Source organism: Pectinophora gossypiella, chromosome Z (assembly GCF_024362695.1).
Source record: "Pectinophora gossypiella chromosome Z, ilPecGoss1.1, whole genome shotgun sequence".
Classification (NCBI taxonomy): domain Eukaryota; kingdom Metazoa; phylum Arthropoda; class Insecta; order Lepidoptera; family Gelechiidae; genus Pectinophora; species Pectinophora gossypiella.
Window position 1 is genome coordinate 18,325,174 of NC_065433.1, and position 19,770 is coordinate 18,344,943.

At 38.2% G+C, this 19,770-nt stretch overlaps 1 protein-coding gene across 1 annotated transcript; it reads left to right on the plus strand.

The window, feature by feature from the left end:
• Positions 1–3,451: 3,451 nt before the first annotated feature.
• On the plus strand, positions 3,452–8,257 carry LOC126379732 (serine protease 55-like). Its single transcript, XM_050028547.1, has 3 exons — positions 3,452–4,019; positions 7,640–7,742; positions 8,053–8,257. Exons 1-3 carry the CDS (start codon positions 3,452–3,454, stop codon positions 8,255–8,257), a joined length of 876 nt encoding a protein of 291 aa, XP_049884504.1.
• Positions 8,258–19,770: the final 11,513 nt, after the last annotated feature.

The following is a 19,770-nucleotide window of genomic DNA, read 5'->3' on the forward strand; positions in this document are numbered from 1 at the left end:
GTTGCCAAATACAGATAGTTCAACTCAGTTGTGCTTGCGGCCCTATGTGTGGGTAAACCTTGTACATACCTATACAGTGATTTTGTGTGCGTGACAAGAGGTACAGTCTGGTTCAAATACAAAATACAGTTTATTTACGGGTCATATAGTTTTTTAAAAAAGCAGTTATTTCGTAATTTAATGTTTATTTATTGAAAATTGAACTGAATCCCTACTTGAAAAATCTAATTACGAATTTTCAGATTCTCTCACCAAGGTTAATTATAATTTCTGACTCCATGTCAAAATGTCTACATACGTATAGTATTCATTTTCTTTCTTTTGTAGATGTCGACAAGTCATCAATTTGACTTAAACGTTAATTTACGAGTTTCATTATTTTCGTCATCTTTTAAAATTAAAAGATTTTTACTCCCTAAACATTTTCTCCGTGAAGAACTAGACATTTTCGTAAACTACTGTACCCTTAAGAAAAAGCGATAGAAACACATCTTGCTCGGACGACGATTGCCGCATCACTGCCACACGAATGAAAGTTGTATATTTACAAGCCCACGCACACATAGGGCCGCGCGGACAACTGAGTTGAACTATCTGTACCACGGTATAATTATACCATGGTCAATACAACATTTTCATTTTATATATGTCGTGGCCAGATCGTAAAATTGATCATTTCATGATGTGGTCGACCATTTCATGAAATGGTCATATTTCATGAAATATGACCATTTCATGAAATGGTTATAATGGTCAACTTGACTTGGCCATTTCATGAAATATGACCATTTCATGAAATGATCGAGCACATCATGAAATGATCAATTCTATGGTCTGGCCACGACATATATATAATTATATACACCTACATATATACGTTTTGTTGTTGTAATTATGAATGCTCTATGTACCTGTAATTGGAGTACATATACAAAAACTAATTTAGGACTTGCATTTTATAACTTTACAATATGTGTACTGTTGGTATACCTATCTATATAAATAAATAAATAAATTTTCTGCCACTTTTCGCGGGGCGGGAAGATGTGAGATGTCTACTCCCTTCCGTGTGGCTCTTTGGTTTTTACTGAAAATATACATTTTCATACTAAGAAGAACCTTATAGTAGTCTAATAAGTGTTTTATTAATAAATGATGTCGATTTCTGATGCCTAGGTACATTTTCGGACAAAAATGTAAATAGTAAAAATAATAATAGTATGTGTTAGCACCACGGAATAGAAGAAAGATTCTATTCCGTAGTTAACACCAACTCACTCGGATTGGATGAAATGTTAGGTAACTGGATTTTGTACGGTAGGTATCCAAATATCGAATAATATAGTATTTTATGCAACAGTTGTATAAGAAGGGTCAAAAAATGCGAGTGGCGTGAGTTGCGATGTGAGCCTTGGCGAACATCGCAATAAGAGACGCCACGAGCATTTTTTGACCTAGTTATACAACGTTGCATACAATACTTTTTCTACGACGACGTAATTTTAAATGAAACAAAAATTTTCCAATTTATTTTCCAACGCGCGGGAAAATGGCGGCAAATGTATACTTTTTTTTTATAGTATATCTATGGCACCAAACAAAGTAAAGGTGCCAGTTTCCAGGTCAAAAAAAAAAAAAAAACAACAACAATGCTTTTTTGGCGACATTATAGTACAGTTACACTTTGTAAACAATGCTTTTATAGGCCATAGAGCATACACTTTTTCAAAGAGTTTAATTATGTATGTACTTATATTAGACTTTTTGGTTATTTAAATGCCAGATTAAAGTAGAGGAGTAGAAAAAGATACTTATGTATTTTTCATTGTATTATTAAGCCACCTACGTCAGCATATTACTGCATACGACATCTGACGTCATGAGTTCCTGTTGTTTCGGGTGGCTTTATCATTAATACGTTTTACAAAGAATTTCGAATCTATTTTCACCTTTGACATGCTCATGACACTAAAACAGCTTTACCTAACCTAACAGAAGATTGTCCTCAGATTTCTTGAGTTTCCCAATTTTCCTAAACAATTATATAAACATAAACAATGGCGAGTGGGTGCCTCTACAAATTAGTGATATTAACGAAAATTATTTTTGGGTCTCGAATATAATAACTGCTTGGAACTTCCCCTCTTTAATTAGGAACTTCTTTATCTATCGTTTGTCTTAATTTTCTTTGATGACTGCGCCATTTGTTTGTTCCGACCCGTGATCCTCTCATCTCCTTCGGCTTTGTCGCTAAAGTGTGCCTCCGCCCATACCCTTTGTACAAATACCAAGATTTTGCGATTATTTTGTGTAACCTACTTACTATCTATAGGTATATCGGAAAACTACAGGATTTAAGAAAATGGCCCTCCCAAAAGAAACAAATTTTAAGATATCGTCAGTTTAACTTATTGGAGGCATATGTCATCATCTCCCAAGCATTATTTCGTTTTTCACAGGAAAGATTTGAAGATTTGACAGGTTCGGTTTTTTTACAGAAGCGACTACCTGTCTGACCTTGCAACATGCGAAGGGAAAACTAGGCCACACAAATTACGTCACATACCTCCGAAAACGCTTTTCTCGGGAATGTGGGTTTCCTCACGATGTTTTCCTTCACCGCTGAGAAAGTGATAGTTATAATTAACAATTTCTATAATCATTTATGAGCCAAACATGAATCCGAAAACAAATTGGAGAATCATTGATTTAGGCTTGTGCTGGATTCAAACCCCCGACGTCAAAGTGAGAGGCAAGCGTTCTACCAGCTGGGCCACCACGGCTTATTGTAGGCAAGAGTCTAGTAAACTATTATTATTATTAGCCTATATGATCCCTATATGGCCTTTGCTCAGCAGTAAACTATAAACAAAGAAAAATATTTAAGTATTAAGTATATGTGATAATCTAAAAAGAAGAGAGTGACAAACACAGCTACAAGGCAACACGCACTTTCGTTTGTAACTGTAGATAATAAGTAGGTACCATAGCGTCTTGATATTTTTACACTTTCTTCGTGGTTTCTTTCACGATCACGCCAAGTCACTTGAAGTTACTGACTTATTTCTGACAGAACAAACGACAATAACTACAGGAAATCGATGTTTCCGTGATTTAGATTTTATTTCTATTTCTTTTAAATTTTCAATGAATGTTTTGGAATTACCTTCTAGTATCAGTGATAATAAAATCGATTGTGTGCGATGAGAGAATCATAACAACTTTAAAGCACACGGTGCTGCGTGTAAAACCTACTATAGTCCAGGGACAACCCGTAGAACCTGGGCGAATACCGTTCATAGTTTCCATTAAATCTATTCATAGGAAATATGATAATGAAACCATATTATGGCGAAATTTGTGTGGTGGATCTATCATCCACATAAAGAGGGTATTGACCGCAGCGCATTGTTTTGAAGACAACGATTTCTTTTTGGTCAAAAATCCCCAAATGATACGTATCGTGGCTGGGAGCCTCGCAAACGAAGTCACAGAAATGAAAAATGGAAATAATATCTCTGACCCAGCCGTACAATGGCGAGGTATAAAACGCATATTTGTTCACAATGAATTTAATTTCCCGATCAATGATATCGCTTTGTTAATAGTTGATAACCCGTGGAAATTTGACCACTCTGTTCATTCCGTTCAAGTGGCTAAAGAAGGCGAAGACAATTGGGCCAACTGCATCGTCGCGGGATACGGCCGCGTTTCGCACGATTCTAAAGCGCCTTCATCACCGACTCTATTGCTGGCCTACATCAACATTCTGTCTAAGAATAACTGTAGCACTTTGTGGGAAATTAATATGGATAAGTTCGTCTGTTCCGACTCGGTGGTGTCGTCGGATGTCGCGAAGGGAGACTCTGGAGGTCCTTTAGTTTGCGACGGCCAAAGCAAGGCTTCTTTATTTCCTGAAAACGAACGTCTAGTTGGTGTTATATGCGGCAAGAATTTCGACAAAACAACTTTATTCACTCGAGTTTCAGGTTATAGCGAATTTATCACCCGCTTGAGAGGTAAAGATGATGGTGATGATTATGCTTTTAGATCACATGGTAACCGAATCGTCATCGAAATAATATGCTTTTATACTTCATTTATTATACATTTTATTGCGACTATCCTCTAGTTGGTGTTTTAATTTCACGTTACACATTTGCCCGAGCATGTTAATAAATCGGTAAAGAAATTGTTTTTATACTTACAATCTGTTGGACTTATAAATTAAAGGCGGTGATGTGGGTTGATATTGAACTACTCAGTTCACCGATTACTTACCTATTTATGGAAGTCAGTACCCAGAGATTTTCCATCTCTGACTGCCTGTGGCTCTCTGGCTCTGCCGACGACTCCAGAAAGAGTTAGGAATGTTGGTTGTTCACTTGCTAAGAATAAAATACCACAACGCTCTTCAGACATTATTTCGATGCTAAGTATTATTGATAATGCGGACGATAAAACGGCAGTAGAGCATAAAAATAGAAAAATAAACGATTGATGGTGTGGTTATATGGAAAGTGTTGTAGGGAACGCCATAGGCATAGGTACAATCTAGTCATAGTAATACACTTCTCATCAAAAAAATCGAAACACCTTGCAAGTTTACGTTTTGTCAGGATTATCAGAAAAATGTGTACATTTAGGAATAAATGTTAAATGTCGTTTAATAGTGAGTAATATGAGCTTATCAAATCTTAATGTTAATGTTCTAAATTTAAATGAATTTTTCATAGGTTTCGTATTTTGTTAAATGAGTCATTTTTATTCCGTATGGAGTATAAAGGAAATGGATAAAACAACACACGTAAATGAAAAAAAAAGCTAAAAAACGTTTATTTAATAACTTGTATTCCCTCCCCGAGCTCTAATTACTGCTTCCATACGGTTCTTCATCGATCGGATGAGAGTCACGATCACATGCTGTGGTATATTGTCCCATTCCTCTTGGATTGCATCTTGCAGCTGGCTAAGTGTTTCTGGGGCAGGATCTCTTGCTCGAATTCGTCTCTTTAATTCATCCCACAGATGTTCAATGGGATTCATGTCCGGGCTTCTTGCTGGCCATTCCATAATAGAGATATCGACTTCGTTAAGATAATCCCGTACGACGCCCGCGGTGTGAGAGCCCTAGCATTGTCGTGCATGAATATGAAGCCGTTGCCAATAAAATGTGCATAGGGCATCACATGAGGCTCGAGACACTCTTCGGCGTACCGATGACAGTTAAGTGCAGGCAGACGTGGCCCAGACACGAAAGCAAGCTCTGTCTTACCGTCGGCGCTGATTCCTCCCCAAACCGTCCACGAACCGCCACCATAGCTGACCTTTTCTTCAATGCAGCATTGTGCATAGCGTTCTCCGTCTCTTCTGTAGACCTTGTTCCTTCCGTCGTTACCATACAGCATAATTTTACACTCATCAGAAAAGAGAACTTTGCTCCACTGTAGGTATGACCAATTTAGGTGCTCACGTGCAAAGTTAAGGCGCGCTCTTCGATGGTCTGCAGTTAATTTCGGCCCATTTGCTGGCTTATGCGGTACCAGTCCACGATCCTTCAACCTTCTTCTAATTGTAGAGTCACTTACAGCCACCCTTCGTACAACACGAAGCCGCTGCTGCAGTTGAAAAGCGTTAAGGCGTCGATTTCTTAAAGAAGTTGTTACTATAAATCGATCATCTCGCTCTGAAGTGACCCGATTCCTGACAGATCCTGAACGGCGCGTGAACAAACCAGTCTCCCGATAACGTTTATAGACTCTATGAACAGATGACAGGCTTAGATGCAGTCTTGCAGCCACAACACGCTGACTAAGGCCAGAATCCAGCAATGCCACAACTTGGGCGGCTTCTGTGGGCGAAGTATCCATACGTTTTAGAAAAAAAACCTTTTTTCAGACGTCCCAAAGTCACAGTATTGAAATAAAAAACAAAAAGTTTAAGGATAGGCGCCAATTTTTAGTTTTTAAACGCTAAATGTACTCCAACCCTAAACACACATTTGTCTCAAAACAGTGATTCATTTCGTTTATAAGATAAACAAATGAAATTCTAATTTTGAATTTAGAATTTTCGCTTATTACTGTAATGGCCAAACTGCCACCTATACATTTATGTATTTTTTTTCATCGTATGAATTCTTTTTTGTGTTAAATTCGGACAGAAACAATGAAAACGGAAGTGTTTCGATTTTTTTGATGAGAAGTGTAGTATGCTGATGTGAGGGCGCTGGGCGCGCTGTTAACATTTTTATTAAACCATGAATAACCAGTGGAGCGCATCACTGTTCACTATGTGTAATAAACAGAGAGGCAGGTCCGGAGCCAGGCCCAGTTCAGAGGGGTGAGCGGACAACTGACTATATAATGCAATACTGAAATATGAATTTTGGCGTTGAAAGCGACTCACCTACACACACAGAAAAACAAACACAAATATATAAAGACAACATTATTGTAGGCGGGCTTACTGCTAAATAACAATATAATTCACGCAATTCTTACCTCTTTTATGACAGACTATATGCTCTATTATAACACGTTATTTTCTTGAATTTTAGCGTTGATAATGATTCCCGCTACAGTGAGGCTTTTCATAGTGAGTCACTTTACAGTAAGCGGCTTGACATCGCGTTTGTCTACTAAGGCATACCTGACATAGGTAAATACATCTACGAGTTCGAACCACAGAATAGAAGATAGAGGATGAAAGACCAAAACCTCTGTCGCCGGTTCAACCCCACTTTCTTTTACTACTACTCCTGCAAACAGATGACTACAATAAGCTCTACTGCTTCTCAAATTCCATAGCCACTTTACCAGCAATATACTTATATTTTTTGAGTGTTTTTATGTGATTCGTAAGATACTGCATGCAAAAGTATTTTTAAGCTTTCCTGGTATGAGGGATCTCCTTGCATGATAATCGATGTTTGATTGTCTGCCCTGCAGGTTATAATGCGCAAGACGACCTTTAAATAAACTATCGCGGAGGTCTATATGTCGTACAGTTTGCGGACGAATGGAGTGCAAAGTTGAAATATGAACTCACTTGGCCCTTCTAAACTCTTCCATCTATTCCGTGGTTAAAACAAAAGGTTTCCCTTTATGAAAAATATATAAGTAGCTATATATTTCGTATCCGCTTTCCATTTATAATAGACCTCTCCAATAATACCCACATATACCTACACAACTTGTTGGCAACACCAACACGCGCGCGCATGCGCGATACAAAGAGCCAGATGACAGGAGCGCCGCGCGCGCGGGACCCCCCACTTCTCGACCGACTCCGCCGCCGCCGCACGCGCGCTTGTTTAATTCGTCATATAATTATTTCGCTGTAATCTAAAGTAATTAAATACATTTTTATACTTGTATTTAGCGTCGTTTAATTTAACTTCAACACACAGTCTACTTAACATTTTGGTCCTTCGAGCTTCGCGTTAAATTCACCCGGCAACGGCGACGACGCCCATCGTAACCGCCATTTTGAAGAGACGCGGGATTACGGCGCTAATCCAGACGAAAATCAAGACGAGACCATCTACACAGCGCAGCGAAGATCAAGCAAGCGGCAGTCGAGAAGTCCACTGGAATTCAGTTTCAACGCCCGCGACATCGCGAAACATCGTGACCAGCAAGCAGCGTTGAAACATCCAGTGCCGTCGTCAAAGTGAAGCATCACCGGCGACATCAGAAGAACAACCAGTCAGATTGTTCTAAGGGTTTGGTGCAGCAGTCGTGAGTCGTTCCAATTAATTACTCCCTGACACAAACTCATTTTCAGAAACTCAGTGTGTGTGTTCTTGTTTAGGTATCTCAATACCTACACAATATTTTTCAGACCTATTCAGACATTTTTCAGACCCATTTCAGATATTTTTCAGACCCATTTCAGACATTTTGCAGACCTTTTTTCAGACTTATTCAGACCTCAGATTGCTAAATAAATTTCATACTTCATACGTATAACCTATGTGCAACCCCATTAACACCTACTCAGCTTGGCTCTAATTTTTATTGAAATTAACCCGCACCCAACATTCCACAGCACTGTGTTCGCTTTTGCTGTGGTGCTACTGCACGGCCCTGCCACGTCACCAGCCTGTCCCGCGCAGACACCCGCGCACCCACGCCACGCGCCCACGCCACGCGCCTGCGCCCCTGCGCCACGCGTCCGCGCCCACGCCGCGCGCCAACACCCCGCCATCTTGTTGCACTGCACTGCATTCGCCGCTCTCACCTTCATTTGCTAATTTAAGTATTGCATTTCTTTTTTTGGTTATTCTGCTCAGAACATTTTGCAACAACATTTTCATGCACAAAACCTTAACCTTTTTTTTTTAATTTTATTATAGACAAGTGAGTAATACAGGTATTTTCAATAATTTTACAATAAAAAAGTCAACATGTCGAAACAAAGTGCTAGTGATTTAATAAGAAAACGTAGTATACTTAAAGGAAAAGTGACCATTTTCAAAAATTATATTGATCTCATTGCCTCCTGTCAGTCATTAACAGATGTACAGCTTTTTGAATTAAAAAATAGACTATCAGTATTCAAACCAATATACAACACCTTTAACGAAACACAAACTTTAATAGAATCCCTTGTGGATATTTCAGAATGGAACGAAGACCTGCCAGACCCGGAACGTGAGAAGTTCGAGAATGTCTACCACCCTCTGGTAGCCCAAGCGACTGAATTAGTTTCCAGACATGACAAAGCGGTAACCAAATCTATGTCGGACACTGACAAATCAGGTGGGACCAAATCATTTATTAAATTGCCCACAATTGACTTACCACACTTCTCCGGAGACTTTCATGATTGGCTTGAGTATAGGGACACTTTTCAATCTCTTATTAACAAACACAGCACACTAGATAACATTCAGAAATATCATTACCTTCGTGCATCATTATCAGGCAGTGCCTCATTAGTCATCAAGTCATTGGAAATGACTGGTGAAAATTTTGAAGTGGCATGGGAACTTTTATGTGAGCGCTATGACAACAAACGTCAGCTTATAGGCAATCACATTCAGGCACTTTTTAGTATAGCTAACATTCGCCAAGAATCAGCAGAATTATTGAGAATATTATTGGACACTATACAGAAAAACCTCAGAGCTTTAGCCACGCTTGGTGAACATACAGAGCATTGGGATACACTAATCATTTATTTAGCAGCAAGTAAATTAGATTCAACAACACTCAGACACTGGGAGGAACACAAAAATACACTAACAGATATGCCCAAACTTGATTTTTTTTATAAATTCTTAAAAAACCGCGCTGACTTATTGGAAACTTTACGGGACTCCAATATAAATAATAAAAACACTCCTCAATTAAATAAAAATGATACATTTGCCAAGCAGGGTAGTAGTAAAAATACTTACACAGTACAATTACCTACATGCTCCTTATGCAGACAAAAACATTTCTTATTTTCTTGTCAAACATTTAGAGACATGACAATTGAAGGCAGATTAAAAGAAGCAGAAAGGCAGAAAGTTTGTTACAATTGTTTACATCCAGGACATGATAGTAAACATTGCAAAGGAGGAGCATGCAAGTATTGTAATCAGAAACACAACACACTCTTACATTTAGAACAAACAAAAAACCACACAAACACAGAACATTGTTGCATGCAAGTAGATAAAAATTCATTTATTTACGACTATTCAGACTTTTCAAAATTAACACGCATTACAGCATACATATTAAGATTCATTAACAATTGTAAACAAAAACTTCACAACAAACGCAACTATACAACATTAACAACATCAGAACTTAATCAGGCAAAATTTCAATTAGTGAAAGTTTCACAATTGCATTCTTTTCCAGATGAATATCAGTCTCTTCTGCATAATAAACTTCCAGTTAAACATAAGTTTCACTCATTGCATCCTTTCATGGATGGTCGCGGTGTCATTCGCGTGGGCGGCAGGCTCGCGAACTCGCGATTTTCATACGACAAAAAGTTTCCAATGTTGTTACAATCTAATCATTACATTTGCAAACTAATTTTCAATTCTTATCACAGAGCACTTCTTCATGCAGGCCCTCAACTTCTACTCGCCACCATACGCGAGACATACTGGCCTCTCGGTGGCCGCAATTTAGCTAGAAAAACAGTACATACATGTGTCACATGTAAAAGATATCAAGCAAAACCAGTTACACCTATCATGGGTAACTTACCAGAACCACGCATGCATTCAGACTTCGCATTCACACACGTCGGGGTAGACTACGCCGGGCCAATCATGATCAGTAACCGTAGGGGTCGCGGTAGTCAATTAATAAAATCATACATATGTGTATTTGTATGTTTTGCAGTGAAAGCCGTACATTTGGAGTTGGTTACCGACTTGACTAAGGAAGCCTATTTAGCTGCATTGAATAGGTTCATTAGTCGTCGTGGCAGGCCTTCTCACATTTATTCAGATAATGGTACCAACTTTGTAGGTGCTTCAAATGTCGTTGCAAAGTTCTTTACAGATAATCAGAATGCAATACACAGCAGTGCAGCAGAGCAAGGCATTACTTTTCATTTCATCCCTCCATACACTCCCCACTTCGGTGGACTGTGGGAGAGTACTGTGAAGTCCACAAAGCATCATTTAAAACGTGTCCTAGGCTTAGCCCATCTTACGTATGAAGAGATGTACACAGTACTAGTTCAGATTGAAGGCATTCTCAACTCTAGGCCCATGACGCCTCTCTCTTCCGATCCGTCAGATCTTACAGCCCTCACACCTTTTCATTTCTTAATTGGACGATCTCTAACTGTGATTCCTCACCCGCAGATCACTGGCTGCAACCCGCTGCGTCTGCCGAGATACCAGCGAGTTGAACAGCTACGTCAACACTTTTGGAACCGCTACTACAAAGAATACATTTCACAGCTCCAAACGCGGTCCAAATGGCAGCAATCTCGTGGACAACTGGAGGAGGGCATGCTGGTCGTCGTCAAGGAGGAGGACGCCCCGCCAGCCCGCTGGACCCTGGGCAGAATAATACACCTTCACCCTGGAGCAGACGACGTCGCGAGAGTTGCAGATATCAAAACCCAAGCAGGCACCATAAGAAGGGCCTTCAATCGAATATGCCCTCTTACATGACCGAGGCTCTCACACTTGGCCCCCGGCACAAATGACCCGGCTCAAAACACAGATGACTCGCAGACAACATAATCAGAAAGCAGAGAGCTACTTCAGAATGCAGACAGCTAAATCAGAAAGCAGAGAGCTACTTCAGAATGCAGACAGCTACATCAGAAAGCAGAGAGCTACTTCAGAATACTGATAGCCATTTCAGAATACAGATGGCCTTCACACAATGCCCATGACGAGGCCCTCACTCTTGGCCCCGGCAGAATGTTGGCAACACCAACACGCGCGCGCATGCGCGATACAAAGAGCCAGATGACAGGAGCGCCGCGCGCGCGGGACCCCCCACTTCTCGACCGACTCCGCCGCCGCCGCACGCGCGCTTGTTTAATTCGTCATATAATTATTTCGCTGTAATCTAAAGTAATTAAATACATTTTTATACTTGTATTTAGCGTCGTTTAATTTAACTTCAACACACAGTCTACTTAACACAACTTTATGTGGGAGTTCCAAATGTCAGACAGGTAGAGTCCACTCATCTTAATCATGGTATTTTCGTAAAGCATTTTATACGATGAATATTATATAATATGATTGATATGAATGCATAGTATTTATAAGTTGCTATCATTCATAGAAAAGATGTGCTAAATAAACACTTATCTATAACTTAATTAACAATTTTTCGTTTTGGTTAACAACTGCTGCTCAGTTAGACACATTTGTGAATAAAACAAAACTGTTTTACCTATACTTAAGTGCGAAGGGTTTCGAGGAAAACCTACATTTACCCACTTTTTCGATTAACTTAACTTTGTACGAACTTTGTAACTTTGATTAACTGGTACATTCCGGATGTATTTTGCCTATGACGTTTAAAAACATCATAAATACGTAAACATACGTAGATAATGCTGATAGGATTACCTATCGCGACAGTAAATGGCGACCAATTAATATAGATTAGTGGTAACCTAATGAGCTAATGGATTTCTGACAAGTTTAACGATAGGTAACCACTTTAACATCGACATACCTGCTGATAACATGATTATGTATGTACCTAATCATGTGAACACTTCGTAAGCGCCGCAAAAGTAAAACATCGCAAAAGACTGAAAAGTTTGTGAACCTAACTTATCCGTGTCGATGTCCGGGCCTCACGCGGCTGGGTCCCCAGAATACTAGCGTCGTGGCTCACGCCGCGGCTTGTGTTACGACCAACATTTTGTACCTATTTTTTTTATGTATTATTATTTTTCTATTCTCTTTAAGTACATTCTTACTGTTAATAACACTGAATAATAGCACTGTTACTGTTAGCCTATTATAACATCCATGAATACCTAACGGATAATAGTCTTATATAATATACTTGTATCTTTAGCTTTAAATTGACATCTCTGCTTAAAATCCTATTGTATAAATTGTTGAATTTAATAGTAAGTACTTAAATAATAAGCCACTATTTGTATGCCTACTAACAGGCTGAATACAGAGATTGTAATAACTTTATGTAACACCTTTTGTATACCTGTATTCACAAATAAAGATTTTGATTTGATTTGATTTGATTTAATATGTAATTTCGTGTAAATTTGTATTATTATTGTGATTCTTTTAAATTAAGTAATTCAATGAAATCAAGGCGCTTACGTGGTTTTCACTGTAACGCGACATCATACACTGTTTTATAATAACTGTCCATTGTCAAAGTTCACCCTTGTACACTGAACTATTTCATGTAGGTGCCTACGCAGGGCTTTTATTTAACGGACAAGGGGGACTTTCCTAAACTGCATTACACCTGTTATGTTTTCAATCAAGTGGGTACTTTCCTGAAAGATGTCCTACTAAATGTAACTATTATTAGCTACTTTTAATATACAGATGGCGCAATTATAAGGCTCTCAGCCTTACCGTACCGGATCCACGTGGATCACTTCGTTTCCAAATATTCGCCAAAACTTCAGACGACGTTTTAAATCAATGTCAATGTAAGTTCAATTTGTCGTATAGGTAATCTAAAAGTTACCTAAACAATAACTCTAAGTATATTCTAAGTACTTATACAGGGTGTTTGAACATCGTAACGAAAACTTTGAGGATAATTCAAACCACGATTCTGAGTTGATATCAAGTGGAATTTTCCGTCGCAAAAGTATGGAACTGAAAATAATTTAAAAAAAAAGACAAAAAAATACATTAATTTTGCGACGGAAAATTCCACTTGATATTAACTCAGAATCATGGTCTGAATCATCCCCTTCAGTATTAGTTACGATGTCACTAACACTCTGGAGAGCTAAATTAATTGGCCTTGAGATTGTCAATCAATCTTTCATGTCAAATAAACGTACTTACGTAAAATCATTTTGTGTTCTTGATATTTTACTGTAGAGGTAGATATTCATGATATTCATAAATTATTGTAACACGATCTAGAACGAGAAAAATAACTCTAGAATAAAGTGTGGAGCACAAGAATTGAGAATTCTTAGACTCTTGATTGTTTCTCTGTACGGTCACGAGCATTAATATGTATACACTTTGGTACCATCTCACATCAACTTTTTTGACAAAATGAACTGTAAGTCTCACTAAATGTCAAATATGTTAGTGCGACAGAGTCCTAAAATGGGTACATTATATTGCTCATGACTGTACTTATAAACATTTTTGTTTTTATAGCACTTACCAGTGCTTAGGGAAACTCACAAAGAGAAAATTTCAATCGAAAAAATTTTGACTCGGACGGGACTTGAACCCGCAACTCTTGTCAAGCCGGGCCGGTGGTGTAATAATTAACACGCTCGTCCCGGCTTGACCGTCGTCCGAATCATATGTTTTTTTCGATTTAAATTTTCTCTGTTTGAGATATAACCAATATCAGACAAACTACCCGATTCGCCGAAGGATACACTTTGTAGATTCACATATATCGCCAGGAAATAAGAGTCGAATCCTATGTCCTTCCCTGGGTTCCAAACTATCTATCCATGCCAAATACCGTCTAGAAATCGGTTCAACAGGTTAAGCGTGAAAAGGTAGGTACCAAGAGTTATTTTCACATTTATAATCTTAGTATGGGTGAATATCATGAATATCAAAACACATAATAATAATACCATAAACATTCACTTCAATGGATCCGTTGCCATGTCAAGGCTCTATGGTATCTCAATAATAATCCTAACACTAGCGGTGGTATTAATAAACTAATCTCAGCTTCGAGACTGCTCTCAAGATCATGTCATTGTGACAGTTCTCATATAAAAACAAAGACTTGAGCATGATCTTGAGGGCAGTCTCAGCTGAGATTCGTTTATTAATACCACCCTAGCGTTGCTGGGGTTGGTCATCGATCTTACGATCCACACGAGGGAAGATTTAAAAGGAAGAAGAAGAAGGTTTAAAAATGAATGTAAACTAAACTTAATAGTGGCAGTATGATGAGCATTGTGATGTTTGTCCCGGTCATAAAGTTTAAATATGTTACTATAGTAAAGTAGTTTAATATGTTACTAAAATTTAAAATTTAAATATGTTACAATTCGCTCTGTAAATATACAGAGCGAATTGGCTACTTGACTGTTTTCGGATAAGTATTTAAAAATTACAAACGCTTATTTTATACCTCTTAACATATTTTATTTTCACGGAATAACGTTATATAATAAAAACAAAACGTATTTTTCTTCATTATTTTAAATTTCGCGCGAAAACGGTTAGTCACGTGACATTTTGCCCAGTGACGTCACATTTCAAACAAATAAAACAGTATAATTTGAAACCTGACAGATAGCTTTTATTTATTTTGTGAAATGTGACGTCACACGAAGCTCAATCATGGACGCCCCTGTTTCGGGTCTTGTAATAAGTAGGTACATAGATAAAATATCGCATTTTTATTTTGTAAAAATAAAATAGTTAAAAATTATCTTAATAATTATTGTTCAATGATAAACTACCATATCCGACATATTTCATATTCTACTGTTTATTAGATAAGCATGTCAAAATTATACATAGGGTTGTGTAAAAAAATATCATAGATGGACCACTCAAAAGTATAGCACAACTAGTCCTGCTCATAAGCGATTCCTCTCGTCTCTCCCTAACTTTTGACGGATTACCGTCTATGTCTACAAATTCATAACCAACTAAAAACGAGTTTTCTAACTCCTGCACTTAATATGCATAAGATTCCCCCAGCATACTTGTACAGTTAATCCTCGGTTAATTATTCATAATTTTCATAGTTTATATAACGAGATAAACAAAAGATAAATTAGTTATGGCTAGCGTGAGTCTGCCGGACAGCGCTGACTTTAGATCTAGGCGCTGCTGGCCACAAGCGCAGAGTACGCCACTGCGTATTCTACGGTATATCACTATATACCGTAAATGGGTGAATATCAATATGCGCCAAGTTTGGTGGCGAACTTTCATTCGAGGAACAAGTTAGCTCTATACTTTTTCCTATCCTTTTTCATGTCGGAACCCAATTTTTCACAAAAAAATAATACGAAAGGTCGCCACCAAACTTGACATTTTGATATTCACCCAAATACTTAGCAAAAGTTATGTAAACCAAGTTTACTTACCTAATCTTTAGGCAAATAAAACCAGAGTACAAGAAAGAATAATTTGAAAAAACAAATAATGAATTTTGTGCCTCGGAATATTCCCACTTTGTAAACGATCCCGGTGGCAATAAAAATGCGCAAAACTTATGTAAATAGAGCTTTATTACCTAAACTTAAGGCAGATAAGGATCAGAGTACAAGAAAGAACAATTAAGAAAAGCAGCGAGTGTCTTTACATTCTCACTTTGGACACATTCCTTAGACTCTTAGACAAAGTATTGCTCTTAAGGTGCATATATTAATAATATGACGTACAACATCAATGAATAATAATAATGTCGGGTTTTCCTGCCCTAGTCTGGTAAAAAGACAATCTATAAGGTGATGCATACGTAATATTGGTATACCATTACTGCACGATAATGAAAATACTCTAAGTGATAATGGAGTGAATAACTAAACACTTCTTATCGTGTGAGTTGTGACCTCATCAACCGCGGTGTCAGGGTAATTATTAAGCCGCCAAAGGCCCCTGAGATGACTCATGTAACGATTGCTTACTTAAATCAGTAAGTAGTAACCGGGACCAACGGCTTAACGTGGCTTCCGAAGCACGGATCATCTTATTTTTGGGCAATCAGGTGATCAGCCTGTAATGTCCTAACCAAACTAGGGATTATTGTGATATGTCCCCGCCGGGATTTGAACCCGGGTCCACCGGATCGTGAGCCCAATGCTCTACCACTGGACCACGGAGGCCGTTTTAAACACTTTTTATTTACATAACAGAACATAGCATCACGCCCTTATTCCCGATGGAGTAGACAGAGGTATATACACCAACTCCTCGCCCTATATTTAAGTCCCACGTAATAGGAGGCTAGCCTAATGCAACAGGGCACAAATCCTGGAAAACACGTGATATCAATTATCTGTGTTCTAAAGAAGAATTCAAACTCTAGGACTCTGGCACCTAAACCGAGCCTTTACAATTAGAGAAAAACAGTTTTCCAAGACACACCCAAACTACACCTAGGTAGGTACAACATTTAACACTAAAAATTAGGTTTGACGAGCCAAAATAAACACAACAGGCATATATAAAACGGCAAAATATCAAATACATTAGGTATAGGGCAGGGCACGAAAGCGGGTAAGGTAAAATACGGTATACTATTTTAAAGGTAGAGTGAAAACGTTTAACAATTTTAACGGTACCGGTCTCTTATTTATCGGTATTTAACCGTAATAATTTTCGGTACTGAAAAAAACGTGGCGAAGCAAGCGCGACGTAGCCAGTATTTTACGTTCTAAAATCTTTATTTTTAATTTCGGCCTACACACGTCCCACTGCTGGGCACAGGCCTCGCCTCAATCAACTGGAGGGGGTATGGAGCATATTCCACCACGCTGCTCCACTGCGGGTTGGTGGAGGTCTTTGCTGGGCTAGTAGCCCGGGACCAACGGCTTAACGTGTTTTCCGAAGCATCATCATCTTACGTTTTTGGACAATCAGGTGATTCAAGCCTGCAATCTCCTTACCAAATAAAGGACAGTCTCACAAAGTGATTTCGACAATGTCCGCATCGGGAATCGAACCCGGGCCTCCAGATCCATCCTTCAGAACCGTTTTATTAACCGATTTTTCAATTATTCAAGCCAAAAAAGTAAGATAATAGGATGATGAGGTGAGCGTCCTTCTGGACGTAGTAAGTAGCTAGGTGCTTTATAAATACTTACTGTTTTAATGAGTAGTATGATCTGCCAATATTGACGTTTTATTATGCATTATTTATACTTAGCTGGCTAAGGCCCATTAACTTAAGCTCGGTAAGACTAGTCAGGAATGGAAGGCTGACAATCTCATAAGCAAATAGTCTAGCTGATACGCTCGCAGTATGTTGTAATAAAACTCGCGTTGGGCAAATTGTTAATGGTCCGAGTGCGTTCGCTGCTAGACCATATACGCAATTAATTTAGGCAAACGTAGGTACAGTTGCGAAATGCAATAAGAGCGCCGGAATGCAATAATAGTCGTTACATGAGTCATGTCAGGGGCCTTTGGCGGCTCAATAGTAACCATGACGCCAGGGTTGATGAGGTTGGTAATCCACCTAATAACCCACACGATAGAAGAAGAAGCGCGCGATTCTGTTGTAGTCAGAATTACATACCAACCTAACATTTGATAATTAAATTAGTTCGTTTTACTCCGACGTAAACCCTTTTCGATGGGGTACAAAGTATACTCTTAACGCCTTTACTTATTACATATTTATAAATATGTTATGACATATAAATGTACTGAGAAACCACTGCCCTATTTGTCCCTAAAAACTAGCATGGAAAATGCTGCACCGACAAGAGCGTGGCTCTTAAATTGATGATGATGATGAAATGTGCTGAGATGTCGGTAACTAGCACAGTAATCATATTATTATCTTAGTACAAGATCAATGAGAGACTGTCCAGGATACGTTATCATAAACAATATTTGATTAGTTGGAAACTAATTTAGTGTTTGCTTATAATTGGTGACTTCACTATATTTAGCTTTGGAAATGTAACATATTATAATGAAAACATTATTTATTATTACACTAAAAAGTGTAAGTAGGTAAGTGACAAAGATACTAGAGACGTAGGTACTTATGTCTGTGACTGGAACAATTTTTCATTCCTTATTTCAAAAACCGGACCAAAGGCAAGAAGGAAACCACTGCCCTATTTTTCCCTAAAAAGTAGCATGAAGAATGCTACACCGACAAGAGCGTGGCTCTTAAATTAGTGATGATGATGATGATTTTAGAAACTATGACATTAATACAACTGTGGGTATTTTTTTATTAGAATTGCGACGAAGCTCCGTTCAGATAGGTGCAAGTATAAATACTCGTATAAACTTATTTTTGTACAGGACCCCGTAATGTAAATGGACGATGCCAGTTTAAAAGAAAAGCTTTAAGTATAAATAACCTTTCTACTCCAAATTGTAATACAGACAGACTTGGATTTAATACAGTTTACCCTGATGAGAACTTATGGATGTCAATAAACGTGCAAGCAATTTCATATGTTTTAAGTATTCAAGGAGACGCCTGTAGATCGCTTGTTGAATGTTTGTCAAGGCACAATCAGTTATATACCTACATTAATTTACTGATTTAAGTTAAATTACTTTTGTTCTAAATGTCTTATTTCGCGTTTTTTTTTTAATTTCTGTATGTAATAATAAAATTAATATTAGGAAAATGAATCGAAATGAGGTAAATGAAACAAAAATACTTTTGGTTTGTCCGGAGTGATCGTGGGTCATGCGCGGCGAATTAAACTGTTAAAATCAAGCCAAATAAACGGCAACAGAAATAAAAACGACATATTCGCATTCGTATTCACCAATATTTTTTGCAGATATTCGAATTCGTCTAATGTCTAAAAATTGACATTCGTTACATCACTATTATGCATCAAAAATATATTACTAAGATCTAGAACTAAGGACTTACCTTAATGGAAATCATTAAAATAGATATAAATATCTTGCACAGCTTATTATTATTATTATGGACACGGATAGTTTCCGAGCGTCCTCATCCATGTAGGTACCTACGAACCTATAAACTTCCATCATAAGCTAAAATGTCGATATGCTAAAACCTTCTCAAAACTCGGACATCCCACTACTTTTCATAAACTAATAATCGAAATCGAAAGGCGTAGGCACAGGTATCCACAGATTTTTAAATTATCTCCACTAGGTACTACGATGACGTCATATGCGTCCCGGTGACGTCAAGCAACTATTTTAATTTAAATACAAAAAGAACACATCTTTCATGCCATTTTGGGCCATCCACAAAAACTCAATAAAAGTGGCTTAATTTAAGGGGTGAAGGTATTGTGATACAAAAAGTAATTAATAATAATAAGGGTTGTAGTACCATGTTTCGACAGAGGCTGTATGCGTTGGGCGGCCAGGAGGCGGGGGTAGTGGGCTCCGCCCAAAGAATATAAAGGCTGCTACGCGGCTACGGCGGCACTCCACAAGCA